Source organism: Typopeltis vanoorti, chromosome 23, assembly GCF_054136105.1.
Source record: "Typopeltis vanoorti isolate ZY-2024b chromosome 23, IOZ_Tvanoo_1.0, whole genome shotgun sequence".
Lineage (NCBI taxonomy): Eukaryota > Metazoa > Arthropoda > Arachnida > Uropygi > Thelyphonidae > Typopeltis > Typopeltis vanoorti.
Window position 1 is genome coordinate 13,587,253 of NC_143571.1, and position 21,074 is coordinate 13,608,326.

At 36.9% G+C, this 21,074-nt stretch overlaps 1 protein-coding gene across 9 annotated transcripts in view; it reads right to left on the minus strand.

The window, feature by feature from the left end:
* Positions 1-270: 270 nt before the first annotated feature.
* The window catches only part of zfh1 (Zn finger homeodomain 1), a 432,332-nt gene continuing 411,528 nt past the window's right edge, over positions 271-21,074 (minus strand). For all 9 annotated transcript variants that reach the window (XM_090413020.1, XM_090413016.1, XM_090413024.1 and 6 more), the window contains 3 exons: positions 18,074-20,269; positions 11,288-11,474; positions 271-4,402 (listed from right to left, as the gene is read on the minus strand). In XM_090413020.1, the coding sequence (XP_090269146.1) occupies positions 4,209-4,402; positions 11,288-11,474; positions 18,074-20,269 (2,577 nt within the window). In that variant the 3' untranslated portion in view covers positions 271-4,208. The remainder of the gene's footprint in view (positions 4,403-11,287; positions 11,475-18,073; positions 20,270-21,074) is intronic.

A 21,074-nucleotide genomic window follows, 5' to 3' on the forward strand; every position in this document is an offset into this window, starting at 1 on the left:
CACTAGTGCACATCGCTGTTATACGTAAAATTTAATAATATACCAGGCGAGACTTTAGTACCACTATATCGTTTTGTGCTGCCGAAAGGAAATTTGGGACTGAAAACTGGCAATATTAACAGCTGACGAAGAAAATCTAAGTTGGTACCTAACATCACATCGACTTACAGTGGGTTGTGGCTGTACCTGTAAAAAAAATCCGGGAAAACAATAATAAAAATGTGTATTACAATATAATCTTCACTAAAGAGAAAATGAAAACTCAACACAGAAAGTTTGGAAGGACTTTATTTATCATTTGAAAAAATACATGGAAATAAATAGTTGCATAAATATATTTCAACGAAATGCTATAAAGCATAGATGTCTGACTGAGGCCAGGCTGTTGATATAACAGCCAAAAGTTCCGAGAGAGGGCGGTGCTGTCAGACTTGGCTAACATACAGTAACAATGGAGAGAAATCTTGCATCGTTTCTATACCTTCATTTTTCTCCAGGCCTTTGGCACTGTATCTTTGGCACTAACGTTCATAGTATACTGGAAAGTTGCACTGAAGGAACTATGGTTTTAGAAGACTGCACTACACGGCTAGGTAATTGAATACAAAATAGATAACGTACAAAAGTGACAAGATTTGCCAAAATTGGTGACTAAATACAGAAGTATCATACAATGTAATTATTGCACATACAGGTATTTGGTATAAAACCCAAAGGGATTCCCTTGCTGAATATAATTATTAATTACCGATTTCTGGAATCAAAGCCATCATTATCTTTACTGCATTTTGCTGGCCTTTCCATAGAAAACATAAAAACAAAGGGAAAAATATCAACCACAAATACAGCGGAATGGTATTTTCGATTTTATATATATCAAAGAAAAAACATGCGCAGCCTTGAAAAAATAAAGGCATCATTTTTAGTTCTAAGAATTAATAAAATTTTCAGTTAAAGAACTTTATCTACAGAAGAACACGTGATAAAAATTCATCACTGTGTCGTAGACCTACAATAAACGTATAAAGAATAGAGTATATCTTAAACTTTGTCACATTCATATAAGCGTTCAGTAATTGACGAAGTTGGTAACATCTTATGAACTTTATTCCGAGGTAACACAACTATAAAGGCTTCAACATGTTTTAGTAAATAGAATCTACTTTCACTAGCCAAACGAAGATTTTCAAAAAAGCACTGAAAAAATGCAGGTTTTTTTTTTCCTTTATTTTTCGATGTAAGACGTAGAGTGGCCTTCACATAGTTTTACCATAAACACTTGCTATGACTAAATTTGCCCACACGTTTATGGAAATATGAAGAAAAATTCGTTGGGATTTATGAAGAAAGATACACAAGGGCCTGACCTAAACGACCCGATAAATGCAGTTTATAATTGTACAGTGTGCGCCCTCTAGTGGCGGTTGTACATCCTTGTACAGGAAGACGGCAGTTCGGGAACAACGACCTAAGGACGTGGTAGGTTCCCGAGGCACGTTTTATAGAACACCAAGAGGTTTGGCAAGGAGGGAAGGAGAGAAGACATTGGTTATAACAAGTGCTAATACGGTTGGCAATGTTCGAAAATAGAGCTCAAGAGGACACTTTACAATCACACAGAAATAGAAGGGTAGTTATCTGGGACCTCAAAAATAGTTCGAAGCAACAAACACGACAAAGGGAAGGAAATCTTGGGAGAAAAGGATTTACGCCTTTTTGGCTGGGCCAATGACGAGATTAACCGCGGGACCTGGGCATACCTCGTATAGAAGACGTTGATTCTTTTAGACTGGATCAGGTCGCTACCATTTTCCCACCAGTACAGTTTCTTCCACTCTTTACTCTAGCGGAATAAGTAATTTCTGTAGAAGCAAATCGCACTTTATTTTACTACCTCACTGCCGAAAAACTGCCGCTAATTTGGACCCACAATCCAGACTCTTCTTTAGTTCTTTTCCTTACAACATTAGAAGAAAACAATACAAATGAAGCTAGCGAAACAGGTATACACGTCATTAAAAAAACAGGAAAAACTAAAGTGTGAAAATATTAAAATTTCATTGTAGATGAAAATGTTTCTTCCACAATAAATGAACAAATAGACCACAGTGGAAGACGAAAAAGAGTAGAGTAAAAAGGGAATACGGCTTATGATATACAGGAAATGTTTTTTTCTTTTAAACTTTGGTGTAGGTAAATACAGCACAACACAAAATAAAAACAGTCTTTAACAGCATATTATTTACAAGATTGCATTCGTCCGTGACTTGTACAAAAATCAAATAAAATGATAAGAGCACTCCTTATGATTTGATAAACAGAGAGAATTAGCACGTTTTATCAATGAAACTGATTCCCTAAACAGAAGATCTTAAATGATGGTGAGCATTAGTGTATCCCAGAGTAATTAGATGGAGTAAAACATCGTAAAAATTTTTGGCACTTGAGTATCAGACACAACAGCAAAATATGGCGTAGTTGCTTGCATGCGATAATTTACATCAAAGGTACTCTCAAGGGCTTTACAGAGCCATTCCTGGACCGGAATAAGCTGTAGCAACAGCTGGACTAGTACACGTTTTTTCTGGGTGTAGTCTTAGAAATAGAGCTGTATTTCTTTGTATTGAACGCCTGAGTGAGCATAAACTTTAAAATTTCACATCAAACGCATTACTTTACAATAATACAAAATATCTCACAGGTACACGGCTGTGAAATACATTTTGAAAGCGTACACAATGAACTCTGAAAGTGGAACAATTTGGCACTCTATTTAAAAAAGTCTCTTTTAGCTTTAACAACTAATTATTTCTTCTTTTTTTTTCTTTTTTTTTTCTCTTTTGAGTTTCCTAACAATTAGATCTGTGTTCTCTCTGATAGTTATTCTTTTCATAAAGATGCTTATAAAATTTTTAAAGTTAACAAAAAAAGTTCAGTGACCTTAGGTTCAATTGATATAAACAGTAAACTTCTTATATCATCTTTGGTTTATCTGACTAGCTTTGGACATGAGCAAACGGTTATGATGATTTTAGCTTTGGTTTGTTCTAGCTATAAAGCTGCAAAATAAAAATGAATAGAAAACATGCTTTAAACCTGTATTACGAACATACAGGATCTTTTCCTAGTAAGCACAATTAGAATATTCTCTCTGATATTCTTTTAATTAATGCGTTTTTGTCACAATCTGTGAAGAAGAGGACTAGCGTGATAGATGGAAAATGTAGATGAAATATCACAGAAGAGTATACAAGAGATTTCGTATTCATTGTCAGGCTCAAAGAGGACCTTGAAGAATCAGTAAAAAGGCAGAGATTCCAGTAGTAAACGTGGAGTGCGCTTTTTTTTTCTTTTTGTTTATTATTTGTGAGTATTTACAGGTTCGAAGAAACTTTAGGTAAAATTCATTCTTTTAACGCAATTAAAACATTTGCAGCTTAAATTTTAACGGCTTCATCTGGTCAGTAATATATCACACTATACAAAAGCCGTCATAAATAACCAGAAAATAAAGTATTATTTATATATATTTTGAAATCTTTTTCCCAATTAATTTGTTGAGTTTAAATGAATAATAAAATGGAACACCAAAACATTAAAAAAAAAAAAAAGACTTTAAACATTATTGGTCTTTTAGCACCGTAAAACACTTGAAGTAATAAAATACACATAAATTAGAATTAAAAATGAAATGTGAAATGAGTTGCGGCCTAACAATTCACGCCCATTTCACCTCTTCAACACGCGCTTGTGACGTTAGCAAAATCGCGTCAATTACAGTGGCGTCCTCAAGTGACACCTTCAGTGCCCGTTTGCAAATAATGAATTAATATTAGCTGTCAGTTAAAACTTAAAAAATAAAAAAAAAATGAGAGAGAGAAGGTGAAATTCTGCGTCTATCTGGCAGGTACTTCACCAGGACGAGATTTTGATCCCATCTTATGAACATTTGATGCGTGCTTCTAAAGGCGAATAAGACGACAATTGGAACTTTCCATGCCCTTCATCTCAAGAACACTCTTTTTGTTTTTTATCCTGCTGCCACTCTGAAAGTAGTTTGATAAAAAAAAATTAAACAAAAATACACTGGTCGCATCGTTGTCGTCCTGTTTGCTTTTTATTTCCTTTCTCTCGCTTTCTTTTGTAGCGTCATCCTCGAATCTCTTCTGCTTAGTTCTTCAAAATCCTTTCTTTCTATACCAAGTGGTTCACTGGCGGTAAGGTTTGCAGTAACTGTACCGGTGATTCATGTGCTGGCTGTAGGAGCCCGAGTGAGAGAACCTCTTTAGACACTTGTTACACTGGAACGGTTTCTCTCCGCTGTGTAACCTTTTGTGTTCCGTCAGGTGGTGCTTGTGTTTGAAGGCTTTGATGCACACATCACACTTATGGGGACGCTGACCTACAATTAAAGAATACAGGGAAAGAATATTAAAAAACAATCATATAATAATAAAGTCAAATATATGATAGTAATTTTCTTTTGTAAACAATATTCAGTTTACTCAATGGTTTCATTTCATCACAGCCTAAGATACATACCGTAAAATAGTATAAGGTATGTGTAACTTACTATCATGTCTGTCGGAAATAATAATTGGTGTCAGATAAACGTAATACAAATAAGTAAATAAATAAAATACAATTTTTTCACATTCAGTGTAAGATTACAATCCTATGATGATGACATTAATTTTTTAAGTCTGCATTGGTTTTTCCTCGATCGCCAGACTTCATAATATGCGAGTATCCCATTGAATGAAATTAAAATTTATAATACATATTATGTTCAAACAATTTACGTAATCTCCATCCACTAGTTAAGAGACATCGTGGAGGCAATCGCAAATATCTCGCCATTATAAATTTGCAGATGTTTTGTTGTTAAGCATCTGCAGAAAATCAGGACCAAAGGCATTCGTACCACGAATAGAATGAATTGAAATTTCAGCATATGGGTTCATTCGTTGGTCTAGTTGGCAAAAAGATGGCGTCTCCGTTCTCTTCAGTCTGTAGGCCGCGGGTTCGAATCCCATTATGGCATGCACGTTTTTGAATGTTAGGTCTTAAACGATTTTGCTGTCTTGGTATGAGACTATACCACCTATAGAAGTGGCTTGCAAAGTACCATACATGTATTTAGTCTCTAAATTGTCGTTTTCCATATTATCTAATATTGAGTGTACTAATGGAAAACTAATGTGCTATAAGTTTAGAAGAGCCTTCATAGCTCAGCCAGTACAGACGAAGCCCTTTGATCGGAAAGACCTGGGTTCGATTCCCGTCAGTGTCATGAGGAACCTTTACCTGGTCTCTTTCGACTAAAGGTGAATTAGCCGGTCTCAAACGGAGGTAGGGTTTTTTTTTTACCCAGAAACTCGGGTTTTTCGACCCCCAGAACACGCAAGCCGGTCCCGTGAACACACATGGATTACAATCATGAATAATTCCCAGCCATGTACCAGTTCCGAGCCCGGATAAAATTGGGAGGTTGGGGAAAGCAATGGTGAACTACCCTGTAAAAATCTCACCAGGAATACTTTGTGGGTTTGCCTACGAAGTCATCTACGGTCGGAAACGACTGAAAGGGAAAACTAGTCCAATCCATAAGTTTAGAAAGCAGCTACTTTCCAATGTTGTTTTAGTAATCAACTGTGCACCAAGTTTGGAAGAAAGATGAATTCTTGTGGCATCTTTCTGAGAATTGCTATTCACCTGCATTTTGTTAAATTGCTCACTAAAAATGAAGACCCATGTTAATTTTGTATGCTAGACAACTTGAGATTCTTCTCGGTATTCCAAGATACTCCTTGGCTAAAAATTTAGGAGCAGTAAAATAAAACTCTGAAAATCGCAACTGTAACTTTAAAGGCGTATGAATAAATTGCCAAATAAATATTTGCAGTTTTATAAAAGTTATATCACTAGTGCTGTTTCAGACTTATGATTTATTTTCTTCGCTGCTAGTAGAGGCGTTAATTACACTGCAAGTCAAAAGCAATAAACGAAATGTTAGTAAAACAATAAAAAGGTCCTTAAAGATGTCCTTTTGTCACTAATAACATTTTCTTATTCTGCTGACGTTCGGCTACATATTTTGATTTGTAATGAAGCTATAGAATCCTTCGATAGCAATGAATTTCAACGAAATCAATGCTGCTGTGTGGCTTGACACAGCAAAGCCGTATTCGCAAAGCGAATACAATTTTACGAAGTTAGTGTCTTTTATTAGTGCAGCAACACATGTTGAAATCGTAAATGTTCGTGAACTTACGTAGCAGCGCTATTAATTATCATTATTATCCTTTACTTACGCCTTTGCGTTTACCTTTTAACCACAGTTTGATATATTCAAATAACATGCTTTTTATTTTAGCATGACACAGTTGTCTCCTGATAGGATTATAACTGCTTCATCGTTAATTCTTATGGGATTATTTATGCATCCATTTATTTATTTTATTTTTTTTTCCCGGCATGATTGTTAAGAGTACCGTGCACTCGTATTTGATATTTACAGATCAATACCACTCCAATATGCTCTCTGATTTAACTGATTTGTATTAATTTTTTTGCTTTTCCACTTTCAGCAACAGAATTTTAAGGCATTATTTTTGGATGAAAAATGAACTTTGTCTTAAATATTTCTGTTACTTGTGTGATTGCTTTTCAGAAAAGCACCAAACAGCCACAAAATTTAGCTCATTGTAATTCCCATTTTCTCCTTCGTTTTACACTCAATGGTCTGTCACTTCCAAGTAACTTGGCTTCTTATAAACCTAGTTCTGCTTATCATAGGATGATTTATCTTATCTGCATTGCCTGCAAATTGCGTCTTCTTTTGGCTGGTTTTGTGGGATCAAAACCCTTTCTATCTCTGTATAAAACCCGCTAACTCACTTTCAATTGAAAAGCCCTAATAAAGGTTCTCCGCGTCCTAGATGGGATTCGAACCTAGGTCACAGGGTATTGTTCATACCGACTCAACTACGAAGACTTTCTCGTTGTAATTTTATGACTTGATTTTAAACTCGAGTATATACAAATATAGTCATTAATTACACTTACAGTAGCGAAGAAATTAATCCGAACAAGCCGAATTGTTGTCAAGTTTTTGGTTTAGTTTTTGTTTCAGTTCACAATAATTTCGATTTTGGTTGAGTGCTGAGTGTTTTAACTTTCTCTACGCTGTTTAGTAATAGTGCTGTGCGTTTTTAGTAGTGTAAACAAGTTGACATTCGTAGTGTTTTGTTCATTTTGTGTAGCTATAAAATGGATACATCTCCAAGAAAGCGTTCAAAAATATGTACTCTTTCTCAGCACACATCCATGACTCAAAGACATATTGCCAATTAGTGTGGTGTTGGTTTGGGTAGTGTTAATGCGATTTTAAAGATGTTTAGGGAAACGAGCACATTTTCTCCTGTCAGAAAAGGAAAACCACACTTACTCAAGATCGTTTAGTTTAGTTTAGGAAAATCATGATGAATCCAAAATTGTCTGCTGTAGACTTAAATAGACACTTGGCAGCTAGTGGGATGAATGTTTCTGACATAACAGTCCATCGAAGATTGTTGGAAGCAAGTAGGACTGCTCTCGGACCAAAAACGAAACTGTTGACGATGGCTATGCAGAAAAGGAGGCTCCACTGGGCAAAAGTCCACAAAGATTGGACTGTTGAGAAGTGGAAGAAGGTCATATTCTCAGATGAGAGCCATTTTTTTCTCCTAAGAGAGCGAATACCCTATTCGCAAATCAGCGGCTGAGAAGACTTCTCCCGCCCGCCTTCAACAAGCTCCTAAACACCCACCCAGCTAAAAAGATGTTCTGGGGTTGTTTTACACAGGATGGTTCAGGATCACTTGTGCCTGTTCACGATATGATGAAAAGTGACCAATACATAAAACTATTGGAGAAAAGGGTGGTCCCGCAGATCTAGAAAGACCAAGAGCTCATCTTGCAACAGGATCTCGCTCCATGCACTACTTCAAAAAAGTGAAAGAGTTCTTCAAAAATCACAACATCCAATTGCTTCATGATCAGGTAACTCTCCTGACATTAGCCCAATAGAAAATTTGTGGACCATAGTGAAAAAGAGAATTGGAAAATTAAATTGTGATCAAAAGGAAAACTTAATACAATCTATTATAAAAGTATGTCTGCGTGGTTAGCCTAGTGGCTTTGCGCTTCACAACCACATGCCTGGGGAAGGAGAGTCCTAGGTTCGATTCCCGTCGACGACGTGAGGAGCTGAAGGATCTTCCTCAGCCATAGCCAAGTTAGCCGGTCTTGGGCGTGGACAGCAAGGTTTTTTCCGCCAGTTTATCTGGGGTTTTTCATCCCGCAGGCAGGCAAACCGGCCCCGTGAACACACAGGGATACAGCCAGGAATACTTAGGGGCATAGGAGTGACCATCCTATCCTCGTATTTCGGTTACGAAATCCATGCATGCTTGGAAGGTTGTGGGCCTTAAAGGCCTGTTAAAACCATTAGGATAGGATAGGATTATAAAAGTATGATGTCGAGATGCAGAAATAAGAAAAATGTGTTCTACTTTGGTAGAGTCCATGCCTGAACGTATTAATGAACTTATTAGGAACAGAGGAGCACATAAATTATGTGGTAAATTTGGAGTTTAATTTTTATACTTATTTTCTTGCGAAATTAAAATTTTTCTTTAAAATGTGAGTCTTCGGATTAATTTGTTTGCTATTGTATGTAACTTTTTCCCAAGATCCAAGTTATAGATTTTTCACTTTAGCACAGATAAAGATGAAGTATGTTTGTAAATTTCGCTAAGTTAAAATTTACAAACATAGTTAATCATATTTCATTGTCTTTGCGAAAATTCTGCTTAAGCTAAACATCTCGCAGTATTTAGTTATACAACCAACAACATATAAAGCAATAAGAAATATTATTCCTAACAATTCTTTAAACTTTATAATTTCTCTATATACTTGATAATTTCAGCTGAACGAACCTGTAATTTCTAAAACATCTTTTTTGATGCACTATATATAAAACTCATTAGAGGATCGTAAGCTTTTACTTGGGAAGACTTGAGCATTTAAAATGAATACTATTTTAAACTTTATGATTCTTTATAATTTTACAGTCATAGAGAGATGCACTTTGCAATCGCATCCATGTATAGTGAAGCTATTTTTAATTACAACAATTGATCTTAGAGCCATTTTTGATGTATAATATTAATGTAGACAGTTAACTGTCATTTTTGATATATAATTTAATATATTTGAGATCGATTCAAATTGTTTTTCCTAATTTTGTCACTAAGAGGGTCAATTGAAATCAAAATTCAGACTGATGACTCCCCAACTTCGAAGCAAATCTAAGTGTGGGTGCGTGTACATTGCTGAAATCAATCTAAAAGGAAATAATTCCTCAGAGACATATTTCGTCTTTATATGGAAATTATGTATTTCAACTAATTTCGAATGCCAGCATTTTTTTCAATAATGATTTATTATTTTATATATAACCACGATTACAAATTTATTATGCTTCTATTTGTCTTTTAGAGTTATGGACGACAGAGTGAATGGTAATAGTTGGCGCTTATTTGTGAATTCGAGTAAAGTTGTGGACTATTTCTTCTAGTCTTCCATGAAAAACAAAATTTTTTGATCTCAGTTATGAAGACATCAGTGGCAAGTTTCAATTAAGAATATCGCAGAGTATCCCAATTCAAGCATATTATGAGTCTCGAGTAGTGAATTAACTAGTTAATAAGGTTAAGAAATTACTCTGATTGGTATCATGAGCGTCTAATTAAGCCAAAAAAGGTATAAAAAACACTTCTTCAGAGACACAGACGATGTTTTATACCCATATAAGAAATCCAGACAAATAATTCAAAGTGTAGTGAACAGCCGCGTGTACTCATTTCCTTTTAGTTAGCTTGAAAACTCTATTCAGATGACATATATGGTGGGACATAGTTCGTTCTGTTGCGCTTTCTTTAGATATCATGCAGCTCTTGGATACTCCAATCATCTCTTGATTGTAGGGTTAATACACATACTGCCACGGAATTAGAAAATTTTTATTTAATACCGCGCTAGACCTCCTTTAGCCACTGCCAGTACCGATCCTCTTCAATTCCCTGCGCATAGTTCGATGAGATGTGGGTCGGCAAAAGTCTTCACCAAATGCTTAGGTCAATTGCTCCACGTAGGAAGGTCTATTTGTCCGTACAAGCCTTCTCAGACGACGGCGATCTCGTTCCTGACAGACTGTCTTAGGACCCCCAGTTACGCGCTCTTGGACAAGCAATGTGGGTTAATTTTACAATGATTAAACAACCGGAATATTTCACCTTTTGAGAAACCAGTCAACTCTGCTGTTTTCAAAATCGTGGCTCTGCCAGATGAACATCACAATAAGTCCTTTATCGAACTCCGAAAGATTCTTCGTATTTTTCCGTTGAGATCGACACTATTGATAATTACTCACTATCAGCATTCTTAAATAGCTGCCTAGAACACTGGTGACGCACGTGACCAATGCGTAAGTCACGTTTATGTACCTCTACACTGAATTGGAAATTCAGTGGCCGGTATGTATACTATGAATCCCATAATACTTCGAGATCATAATACTAATACTATGAGAGCAACATCTCTCACTAAATGCATTAAATGTAGTACTGATTTATAAATATATATAACTAGAAAACACTATATTGATTTTTACTATATAACTTTTTTCTTCTCCTCCTGAAAACGGTTGCGATATCCAGTTAGAAGAATTTCAGTTAGAAAAACTTTTCTAACTGAAATTGGATTTCAGTTAGAAAAGTTTTTCCTATAGCAAATTGGATGGATTCATTCATATTCTTTCAACTGTAATCATAATTTCGACTTCGAGCATTTAAATGAAAATATAAATGTTATAAGCAGGGCTTTCTCCTACTATTATACTATAAAATCCATGCTATAATTCTATAATCAATGTTCATTTTATTAATACACAGATACTTGTAAGGAGGAATGTAAGTTCATGTTTGCGTAAGTAGCTCACTGTTAACTCAACATAATTAAGCATTTGCATACTTTAAAATAAATAAATAAAAGTGTTTATTTGCCAGAGAGAGAAGCTTGATCAGTTTTAAAAACAAGAATAAGGAGGCAAAGAATGCAAATAATTATTCCAGTAAACTAAAATAATGATCAATAACTATTAAATCACTTTAATCTTAATTAAAGTGATTTAATAAAATTAAATCACTTTAGTACCTTAGTAAACCAAATGTAATCTTACCTGAATGTTCGTATTTGTGTCTAGCTAGCGAGCTCTGTTTGCTGAAGGTCTTCTCACACTGGTCACAAGCATAACTACCCTCTTCGTTTTCTACTTTTTGCCTTTTCCACTGTTTTTTCCGCTTTGTTGGGTCATCCTCTGGGCCAGGACTATTTTCTATCGTACTGTGGCTCTCATCTGCCTCCATCTAATGTATGTATAAAACAATCCATTTTAATTCTATCTGGATAAAATCAAAACAAAGAGAAACAAATACAGGTTCATTAAACTTTTGTACAATGAAAATAAAATAAGTAAACGGGTACGGAAACAGCACGTTTATCCAGTGATGGGAAGTTTGTTCATTTTGGATTCTCAGATGATCTTTCCACACAGAATCTGCGTGGTTAAATCCAAGAAGCTTAACATAAAGTCACGTTTCTTGGATTAAATTTCACACACAGACTAAGGGGAATTTATGGAAATATTTCAAAAAAATTGGAACTAGAGTTACGTTCATAACCGGAGACAACCCTTTATCCAGCCTCCTAACAAGGATATAAAAGTCAGCTAACAAACTGTCGTCCCACTGCCTTCATCTCAATACTCTCGAAAGTGATGGAGAAGGTTATCTAGTCATCAACAACTAGATTCTTTATTATCCGGGGATCTGTCAGTTAATAAAAGATCAACAGTATGGATTCCGCCATTCTCGTTTTAGACTTCCTCGATGACTTTATCCACTTTTCGACACAAACCTGCAAATATTTGGAGAAAATCAGGTGGTTGCTCTTAATATTGATTCTGTCTGGCATCGAGATCTTCTAATCAAGCTATTATCTTGTGTTTACTAAAATAAAGAGCCAAAAGGCTTCATTTCGGCGATGCAAAATTATATAAATCAAGTGGATATTAAATCCAGCATTACTTCAAAGCCGAATGTAGAAACGCTGAAAGTTTCGTACGAAATTTGACCAGAGAGCTTACGGGAATACATTCGTTGGCACTTACGAGTTGCCCAGCGTGTACTTATAGAAAACATGATTGCTTGCCCAAGCGTCCATATATTCGTCTTCTATTGGTACACGCTTTCCCGTGGTGGGATTCAAACCCACGATTACCAATACGGATCACTAATCTATTTGTTCAAGAGGTGGTGTCACCTCTCGAATATATTTTTAGAAGATCTCTCTAATATATTTGAGATGGATAGTTCATTATCATTAGAGATGTATCGTGTTGAAGGACAGTGCACTGGACGTTTGATCAACAATTACACTATAAACAAACATGTGGCCGATTCCACTCAAGTGAAGCGACCATTTCGAAAAGGATTTCAGTTTTACGAAATTTATAACGCAAAAAATTGGAATAGTTGAAAACAGGCTACCAAAAAGAGATTAAGAGAAGTAAAACTATAAATATGCATATATTTAGTTAGGTGATATATATTGAACAGCTTTTAAACTTAATCCAGGAAGTCATGTTGAGTTATCTGCAGGTGGATTTTATAATTCGTTCGTATTTTTTGTACTTAACACTGACTAGTAGCAAATTTATGCGACATATTTTGTTAACTTTATTAGTGAATGTGACTAAAGAGCTACGCGCAGCTTAACTAAAACACAACATTCCTGTATCCTGTAATGATATAGGGATGTAGACAGCGAAGTAATAACAAAAACGCAGTACCTTACTTTTTTTTTTTTTTTTTGTTGGCATGTTTTAATAAATTGATTGCATTATATTTTCAGGCAAGTACTGCACATAAATAAGCACGCAGTTGCCAATATACCAATTCGATTTCGCTAGCACGTACACAGTTCACTTTTACTCTGACTGGACCAGTATTAGAACGAAATCAAGGGAATCAAAGACAGGCGACATCCACTGTCCTTCTCAGACAGCACACTATACGCGGAATTTGAAGGAAAAATATCGATCCATAAGAATGCTTCCTGAAATATTTTCACACAAACGAAAAAATTCTTAAATAAAATATCAAGATCTTGATCTCCAGTATTAGAAAAGCTAAGCAAAGGATGCATTTTAAATATTTTTAATCTTTTTGTCAAAATTAAATCATATCTCGAGATAGTATTTACTTAAGTATTCTATGTCAGATGGTGTTTGTTATTTTAATGTATTCTTTCCCATTAATGAAGTGAATGATTTTTGTTGGTAGGACAACCACATGGGAATGTAGACGGAACCAATAGACGAAATATCTTCAAACTTGGTGGAAACCCTAACCAGATCATGGAATGGCCGACCACAGCAATTCGACTGAATATCAATATTACAAATACTAATCTCTTCGATTCTTCTTAGTAGTAACGACATATAAACAGCAAACAAGAACGAAGTTATAGAAAGTTTTTTACCTTGGGTATCTTCTTCTTTCACTATGCCTTATCCCATGTTAAACGGGGTCGGTGCACCGATCTTTAACCTTCCTCTTCCAAGTTCTTCGGTCCAGGGCGTCGTACTCCATCCTTTCTCCCTAAGATCCTCTGTCACCTTATCCCTCCACCTGATCTTGGGCCTGCCTCATTTCCTCCTTCCCTCCAACTCCATATACTCCACTCGTTTACCAACATACTCCTCACCCTTCCTCTCTACATGTCCGCACCACCTCAGCCTACTTTCTTGTATCTTCTTGCCAATTGGTCGCACCTTAACCGTCCCTCTGATGTAGTCATTCCTTATCCTGTCCTTCTTTGTCACACCACTCATCCATCTCAACATCCGCATCTCCGCTACCTCCATCTTCCTCTCCTGTGCCTTTGTTATAGGCCACGTATCCGCGCCATGAAGCATCGCTGGCCTCACCACCATCTTATACAGCTTTCCTTTCCTCTTACAACTCGCTCTCTTGTCGCACAGGATCCCGCTCATCTTCCTCCAGTTCATCCAGCAGCATGTTATTCTGTGCTGTATTTCCTCATCCAGGTCACCATTCCTCTCGACGACCGACCCAAGGTACTTGAATTTCTTCCCTGAAATTAGCCTTTCACCCTGAAGTCGTATGATCATATCCTCGTCACTCGCCGTTGACATATATTCAGTCGTCTCCCGGTTAATTTTCATGCTTCTCTCCTCCAATACCTTTCTCCACTCTTCCAGGGTATTTTCAAGCTTCTCTCGGGATGATTCGCATTTTACCTTGGGTATAGATTATGTTAAAGATACCAAACAATTTTATAAGCTAGGTTTTTAATCCTTTTTTCCAAGTAAGCAAGTCTGAGTTAACTCGTTGCAAAGGTGGAGTAAGTTCCGATCACTTTTCTTGGTATTTTTTACCCCAATGCAAAGCACATTCCCTTGCGGAGGTGTATGATGCTATGCATTAAAGGTAATGCATAGCATCATACACCTCCGCAAGGGAATGGTCTGGGTAGTGAGCATGTCACTACCCAGACCGGTTTCGACCTTTATTGAGGTTTCGTCAGTGGGAGCCAGACCTAAAAAATGCCAAGTTAAAGTAATACAGAGCTTATAAATTTTGGCTAAACAAGTTGCCACAAGGTGCTTTAACCTCATTAAATATAAATCTCAGAATGAGATTTGCACGAGTTGCAACGAGTTGCCTCAGACTTGCACTACGTGCAGGCGCAAATTTGACTTACTTGTCTGTTTGCTTACTTGGGAAAAAGGATTAAAAACCTGGCTTATAAAATTGCTTGGTATATTTAACATAGTATATATATCCAAGGTAAAAAAACTTTCTACATCGTATTGTAAAACGTATCGTAAAACCTCTTGGTAAGAGGTTTTACAATACGTTTATTTCGAATCCTTTAATTTTTACCTTTGAAAAATATTTTAGGGCCGCAAAAGGTTTCTTGCCCGGGTGCAAGAAACCTTTTAGTTGAGTGGATAACAAAAATCGTTGAAAGTAGTAGAAATTCTTGAAAATAAAATCTCCATAACCTCGATAGGTATGGTTATCAAAATTTCATTTTGAACAATTCCAACAGTGAGTTCGAAATTTTGCGAATTACTATACCGTAAACCGTAAATTATTATACAAATGTTTTTTTTTTTTTTTAAATCTTGGTCAAAACAAATTGCACGATGTTACTGTCTTTAAAAGTTTGCTGAATCTATATGTCGTCATCTGAACAATTTAGGTATAGGCTTTTTTTGTCCTGAATCTATATGTTCCTTTGATTATTTACTGCTGTTTATACATCAGTACAGAAATTTATCGATGTACAGGGTATTTCAAATTAAAGTACCTCTATTCAGAGCAGTCTGTAGAGGGAACCAATACACGAAATACCCTCAAACTTGGTAGGTACCCTAACCAGATCACGAAGAAGAGATTTTGATATTAAAACAATGTTCTAAAATTGACCGATAGAGAAGATATGGGAGCAAGAAAATATAGTGAATTTTGCATACCACCTGAGCATTAAGGTGGTATAAACGTAGAAGTGATACTGAACCTACAATCATTCCATAGTTCTCGCTTTTCCTGAACATTCCTTGCTTGTGAAGTGTTTCTATAGCAAGGAAAATGCTGCAGCAGCACTTCGCCAGTGCAGACGCCTAAAGACTTTGCGAAAAATCCCAATGACACTACTCCGCCACACACAATTCACCGTCTCCCCTACTAAGTCCCCACTACACACAACGACACTACTACCTTCAGTATACAACGCCATCTACCGCCCACCACCACGAATAGTTTTTTCTTTTTTGTCTGTAAATTGCGTATGTTCTCATGGCCGATTTGCCTGCCTTTATGCGGCATGAAAGACCCGAGTTTCCGGAACAAAAAAAAACTCCGTATGAGATCGGCTAACTCACTTTCATTTGAAAAAGCCCATATAAAGTTTCTTCTCGTTACGACAAGAATCAAACCCAGGATATTTCCAATCGAAACTCACCTCGGTATCATTATCGTGATCAGTAGAATTCGTGCCAAGTAAATCGGTGTTAGGTTCATTGTTCGATTTAATGAGTTGTTATCAAGAATAGTAAGTAGTATTCGCAACACGGTACCAATGTTATTAATCTCAATAATAATTAACGAAACTGTTCGTGGATATCGTAAAGATAATGATTATTATATTGATTGACCGATGATTGGATAGGTAATTAACATTGTTAAAAATGTAGTTCTTATTTTATTGTTTTGTGCATTATACAATAAAAAAAAAAAGAGAGAGAGTCAAAAATAGTATACGCCAGCTTGCTTGGTTTTTTTTTTTCCCTAGCCTGTAGCACTGAGTTAGTAGGTCTCGGAGTTGAGCCTTTAAGTTCGTTTTCCTAAGATGCTTCGGATTTTACTTCAAAAACCAAAACTAGCTTGCTTCGAACTCATTTTTGAAGATTTAAGTCTAGTTCAGTACACAGCAGAAATTAGATAATTTGTGACGTTCATGCCATAGATGACCTAAATGGACTAATGTTTCGTAGTGAAAAGTGACATACCCAGTTTACGAGTTACATTAAGTAAATGTAACTAATTAATGTATAATTAGTTACATCCAAATGTAAATTTAAGTAAACATACATCCTAATGTAACTAATTTTTTTTCCAAACCATAAAAAATGGCCTTATATTAATAATTTATTAATCGTGCAATCGACCAGGTCTTTTGGATGGGGATTGTTTGCCTGTAGTTATCTTAGAGAAATGCAAGGGATCTTTCGAAGAGCTTTTCCACTGAAGATGAGTCAGCCGACCAATCCTACATGTAGATTGTATTCAGACTGCAAGGTTTCTTCCAAGAAACAGGAATACCTATGCCATTAACAAACATGATATGCTTATTAGTTGCTTCGGCATAAAACCAACCCACCTTAGAGACTGATCAGGAAACAAAAGATTCCAGAGATTCAATCTTTACTATAGAACTTGTAGTAAAACTTGTTAGATTATAACAATATTCTAACGTTTTATTTTATTAAGTTATTGTCTAAATATTCGAAAGTCTTAGACATTGCAGTGTTATTTATAAAAAAAAAAAAAAATTAACATATTAGTATCAAACAAAGAAAGAAAACTGGTGAATAATAATCACTAAGGACGGGTAATTATTATCCATTTAGTTTGTGCAATATTAATTGATGATAATAAAATCACCATAAGAGAATAATCAATAAATGCAACGTCTGATCAAAAATTATCGAATCTTTGTTTCCTCTCATCATACAGCTTAGTAGTGTGTGTGTGTGTGTGTGTGTGTGTGTGTGATTTCTTTCAGCCTTTTACTCGAATACTTTTTTTTTGTTTTGTTTTGTTTTGTTTTGTTCAGCTAGAAAAAACCTTGAAGTAAATTATGTTTGATGATGTTTAAGGGTATACTCAGCATTACTCGCTTAACGTACTGTTATTATCAACTGTTTTATAAATGATAATTTAATTTTTTCATTTACTTGACTGAATTGTTTAGCTAAAACTGTTTTGTTTCTTGTTTAAACATAATGTAAATGTGAATAAAAAAAGCAATACTATATTCATTATTATTATTTAAAAAAAATATGACTTATGCAACTCACTAAAATATTATTGTTTCGTTTTCCGCCCCCACAAGTTAAAAAAGAAAAAAATTAATTAAATTCGCAGAACTTTCGGAGATGTTCATCTTACCATTAACTCAAAAAGCAGAATGTAATATTATCTTTCAAATGTTACGTCCGATTTATCTATGTACTCAAATGAAAAATTTTTTCATTCATATAGGCAGAGGTGTCCAAAGTGTGAATGCAGTGGTTATATATATAGATAGAGATTTTTATTTTAGGTATATAAATTCAGTCTGATCAACAAACTTTTCCAACGCAGAAACTCACCTGTTTCCATGGATTTGTGCTTAACGGTTTCATCTCTAAGCTTTCTGGGTCCCTGTCGAAATTGCCATCTTCCTCTTGCAAGGAAGGAGAGCCTTTACTATCCATTCCACCACTGACATCTGCAGGACTGTCGAAATCCTCGTGACTTGCCGCATCTGAAGAAGATGGAGGACGTAACCCTTCTACGCTGTAAGGCGAGACCTCTGCTGCTGATGGAGCCTGACTCAGGAGAGTCCGTGACGACCTGTAGTCGCTAAGATGATCCTCCTTATCGTCATCTGCCTCTTCAATCACTAGAGAGCCGGAATGGTTTTCGTGCACGGGAGACGACGAGTAGGAAGGTAGCTGGCCAGTCAACAGCAGCTCATCCGGTTGCATATATTTGTAGAGGACAGACCCTTCCGTTTTCAGGTCACCCCCAAGTGGATCTGGGTGTCGTGGATGGGCCACACCAATATCGTTGCTACCTCCAGCAGCAGCAGCGCTAGTGTCCTTTAATGGAGTGGAGGTCCGAGAAGACTTTTGGCTGAGATTCAGCACTTCTGGCTCCACATCTACGGATAAGGGAGAGAAATTCGATGATCCTGAGAATTTGTGTTTGCTTTTGATGGACAAATCAAGGGGCTGTTCGCAGTCTATCATATACGGATGGAGTATGTCCGGTCGTCCGTAGCCCCTAACAGGGGTGAGGCACTGAATCTGAACGGGGGTCATCCCGTAAGGAGCTATAGTTGGGGGTGACCCTTTATGGGCGGACACAGCAGGTTGACGATGAGATGGAATGCTGCCATTGTAGTGGGTCAATGAGGGAGAGAAGGAAGATGGGCTGAGGGCTGAATACGTTTTATACTTTGGTAGTGGGATGTGTGCAGGAGTAGTTAATGGAGAGCATGCGGCTGACCGATTAGAAGGTCCTATCTTGTCCTCCAACGATGGTGGAATGGCTGTCTCATGGAACGGATGCTGAAATCGGCGATCCTGAGCTCTGGCACGCTGGAACCACAGTTGAACTGTGCGAGGATGGCAGTCAAGTTCTTTAGTCAGCTTCATGATTTCACATTTCTTTATCCTGGGGTGGTTTTCATACTGTGCTTTAAGGATGCGTAAGTGCTCTTCGCTGATCGAGGAGTTTAGATTGAATTTCCTGTCATGAAAGACCGAATAATCTTCCCCACCATCCCTACTGGAAGGTTCTTCATCACTCTCTGTATATGGGAGTTGCTCACCGTCGTCGGAGCTGCCTTTTTGGCCATCGCACACTAAAAGATTTTGTTTTCCCTCCAATAGCGGCCTGTCATCTTTCAGGTCAACGTTGTTGTCAGTCCCTGATTCTACCTTCTCGTCTAGGAGAGGCTCCTCCATATCCCTGTTGACCCTGCACAAGTACCTTTCGTGCTGGTGTAGAGCTAGTTTGTTGTCGAACATCTCGTGGCAGTGACGGCAACACGACTCTCCCTTGATGGATTCTAGCACAGATTCGTCTATGTTGTTGGAGGTATGCTCAAGACACATGGCAATGACGGACTGTCGGGTCGTCGGAGTGGCGTTGAGAAGCTCTGGCAACAGGCCATTCCTCGCTTTGGGAGTGACGATTTCTTGTTGCTGTTTTGACACTGTGGCATCTACTATTTCCAGGATTTTCTTCACTGCATTCAGATCTCGATGTTCGGCTAGGGAGGCGAGAGAAACTGGAACCATACTGCTGAGTTCGGATGTCGAAAGGCTTTCTGTCAGTGGATAAGTGGACGGTCCCGCTGTCGTCCTCACAAGGGAGGAGAGCGTGTTACAAGCTGATGATGTCGAAGTTGCTACATCGTCCTGGCTGACAGGAGGCTCTATGGATTCAGGACGCTGGGACGACCCTTGATGCGAAGTAGTGTACAGGAGATGTGAAACCTCGTGGAATCCGGCCAAAGACACGTAGGGAGGAGGAGGAAGGCTGGAACTCTGGAAGGGACCGGCCAGGAGGGGGTGGAATGAAAGAGACGCGTAAGGTGTTGGCAGGAACGGCTGGACCACAGAAGGCTGCTGTCGTGGCGGGGGATAGTCGAAGTTTGGGAGGCGCTCTGAGGTAGGCATATAGCTGGCAGGCCGGACACTCTCCCCGCCAGCACCGTACTTTGGAATGATTGGGCGGAACACGTTGTTATGGCTGTTTCCACGGCCACGGGGAGACTTTGCGTCTATCTTTCGCACCTGGAACGAAATCAGAGAAATGCGATGTCAAACGGTTCAAGTACTTAATTGGTGTATGAACAACTGTGTCAAGTTATATGTATATAATTAGCAAATCAAAAACTGCATTGATTTAAAACTATATATAATCAAAAAAGCCTAATGCAGTTATTGTAACTAAGTAGTGTTTTAAAACCATTAAGCTATTAAGACCAGTCGGCACATTTCGAGCAGAAGATCGTATATGAATCTTTAAATATAACAGTGTAACTAAACAGCCGCATTGAATTAAACTCTGCATTAAACTTATTATTATATGTTTATTTATAAAATAAACATAATAATGACTAAGATATCAAATTTGTAATAATATTCTTATAATTTTATTTCTCAACTAGCAGAAATGTCACCTTTAAAACACGAATGACCATCACAAAGGGAAAAGATGAACGCAGTCGTGTTCCTACGGCGAGTTTCTCTAGTTCGTAATATTTAAAAAAAAAGATTGCTTTTGTTCTACATACCAATTAAGAAAATATTTCAGCCAATTTGACAAAATGTTTCGAGAAAAAGCATGTGATTAAAGAGTAAAACTCATATCAGCATCTTGTACAATATTTAGGTAACTAAACACCGTTTTTTTCATAAATTCAAATACTGTGAATGCTATTTTGCAGTTTAAAGTTTTTTTCCCTAGCTTCTTTCTTTCTTTCTTTCTTTTTTTTTTTTTTTTTTTTTTTTTTTTTTTTTTTTTTTTTTTTTAAATCTCGGGTGAAGAAGTTTAATATGAGCTACATATGTATATCGGCTTAAATCTAACCGATAA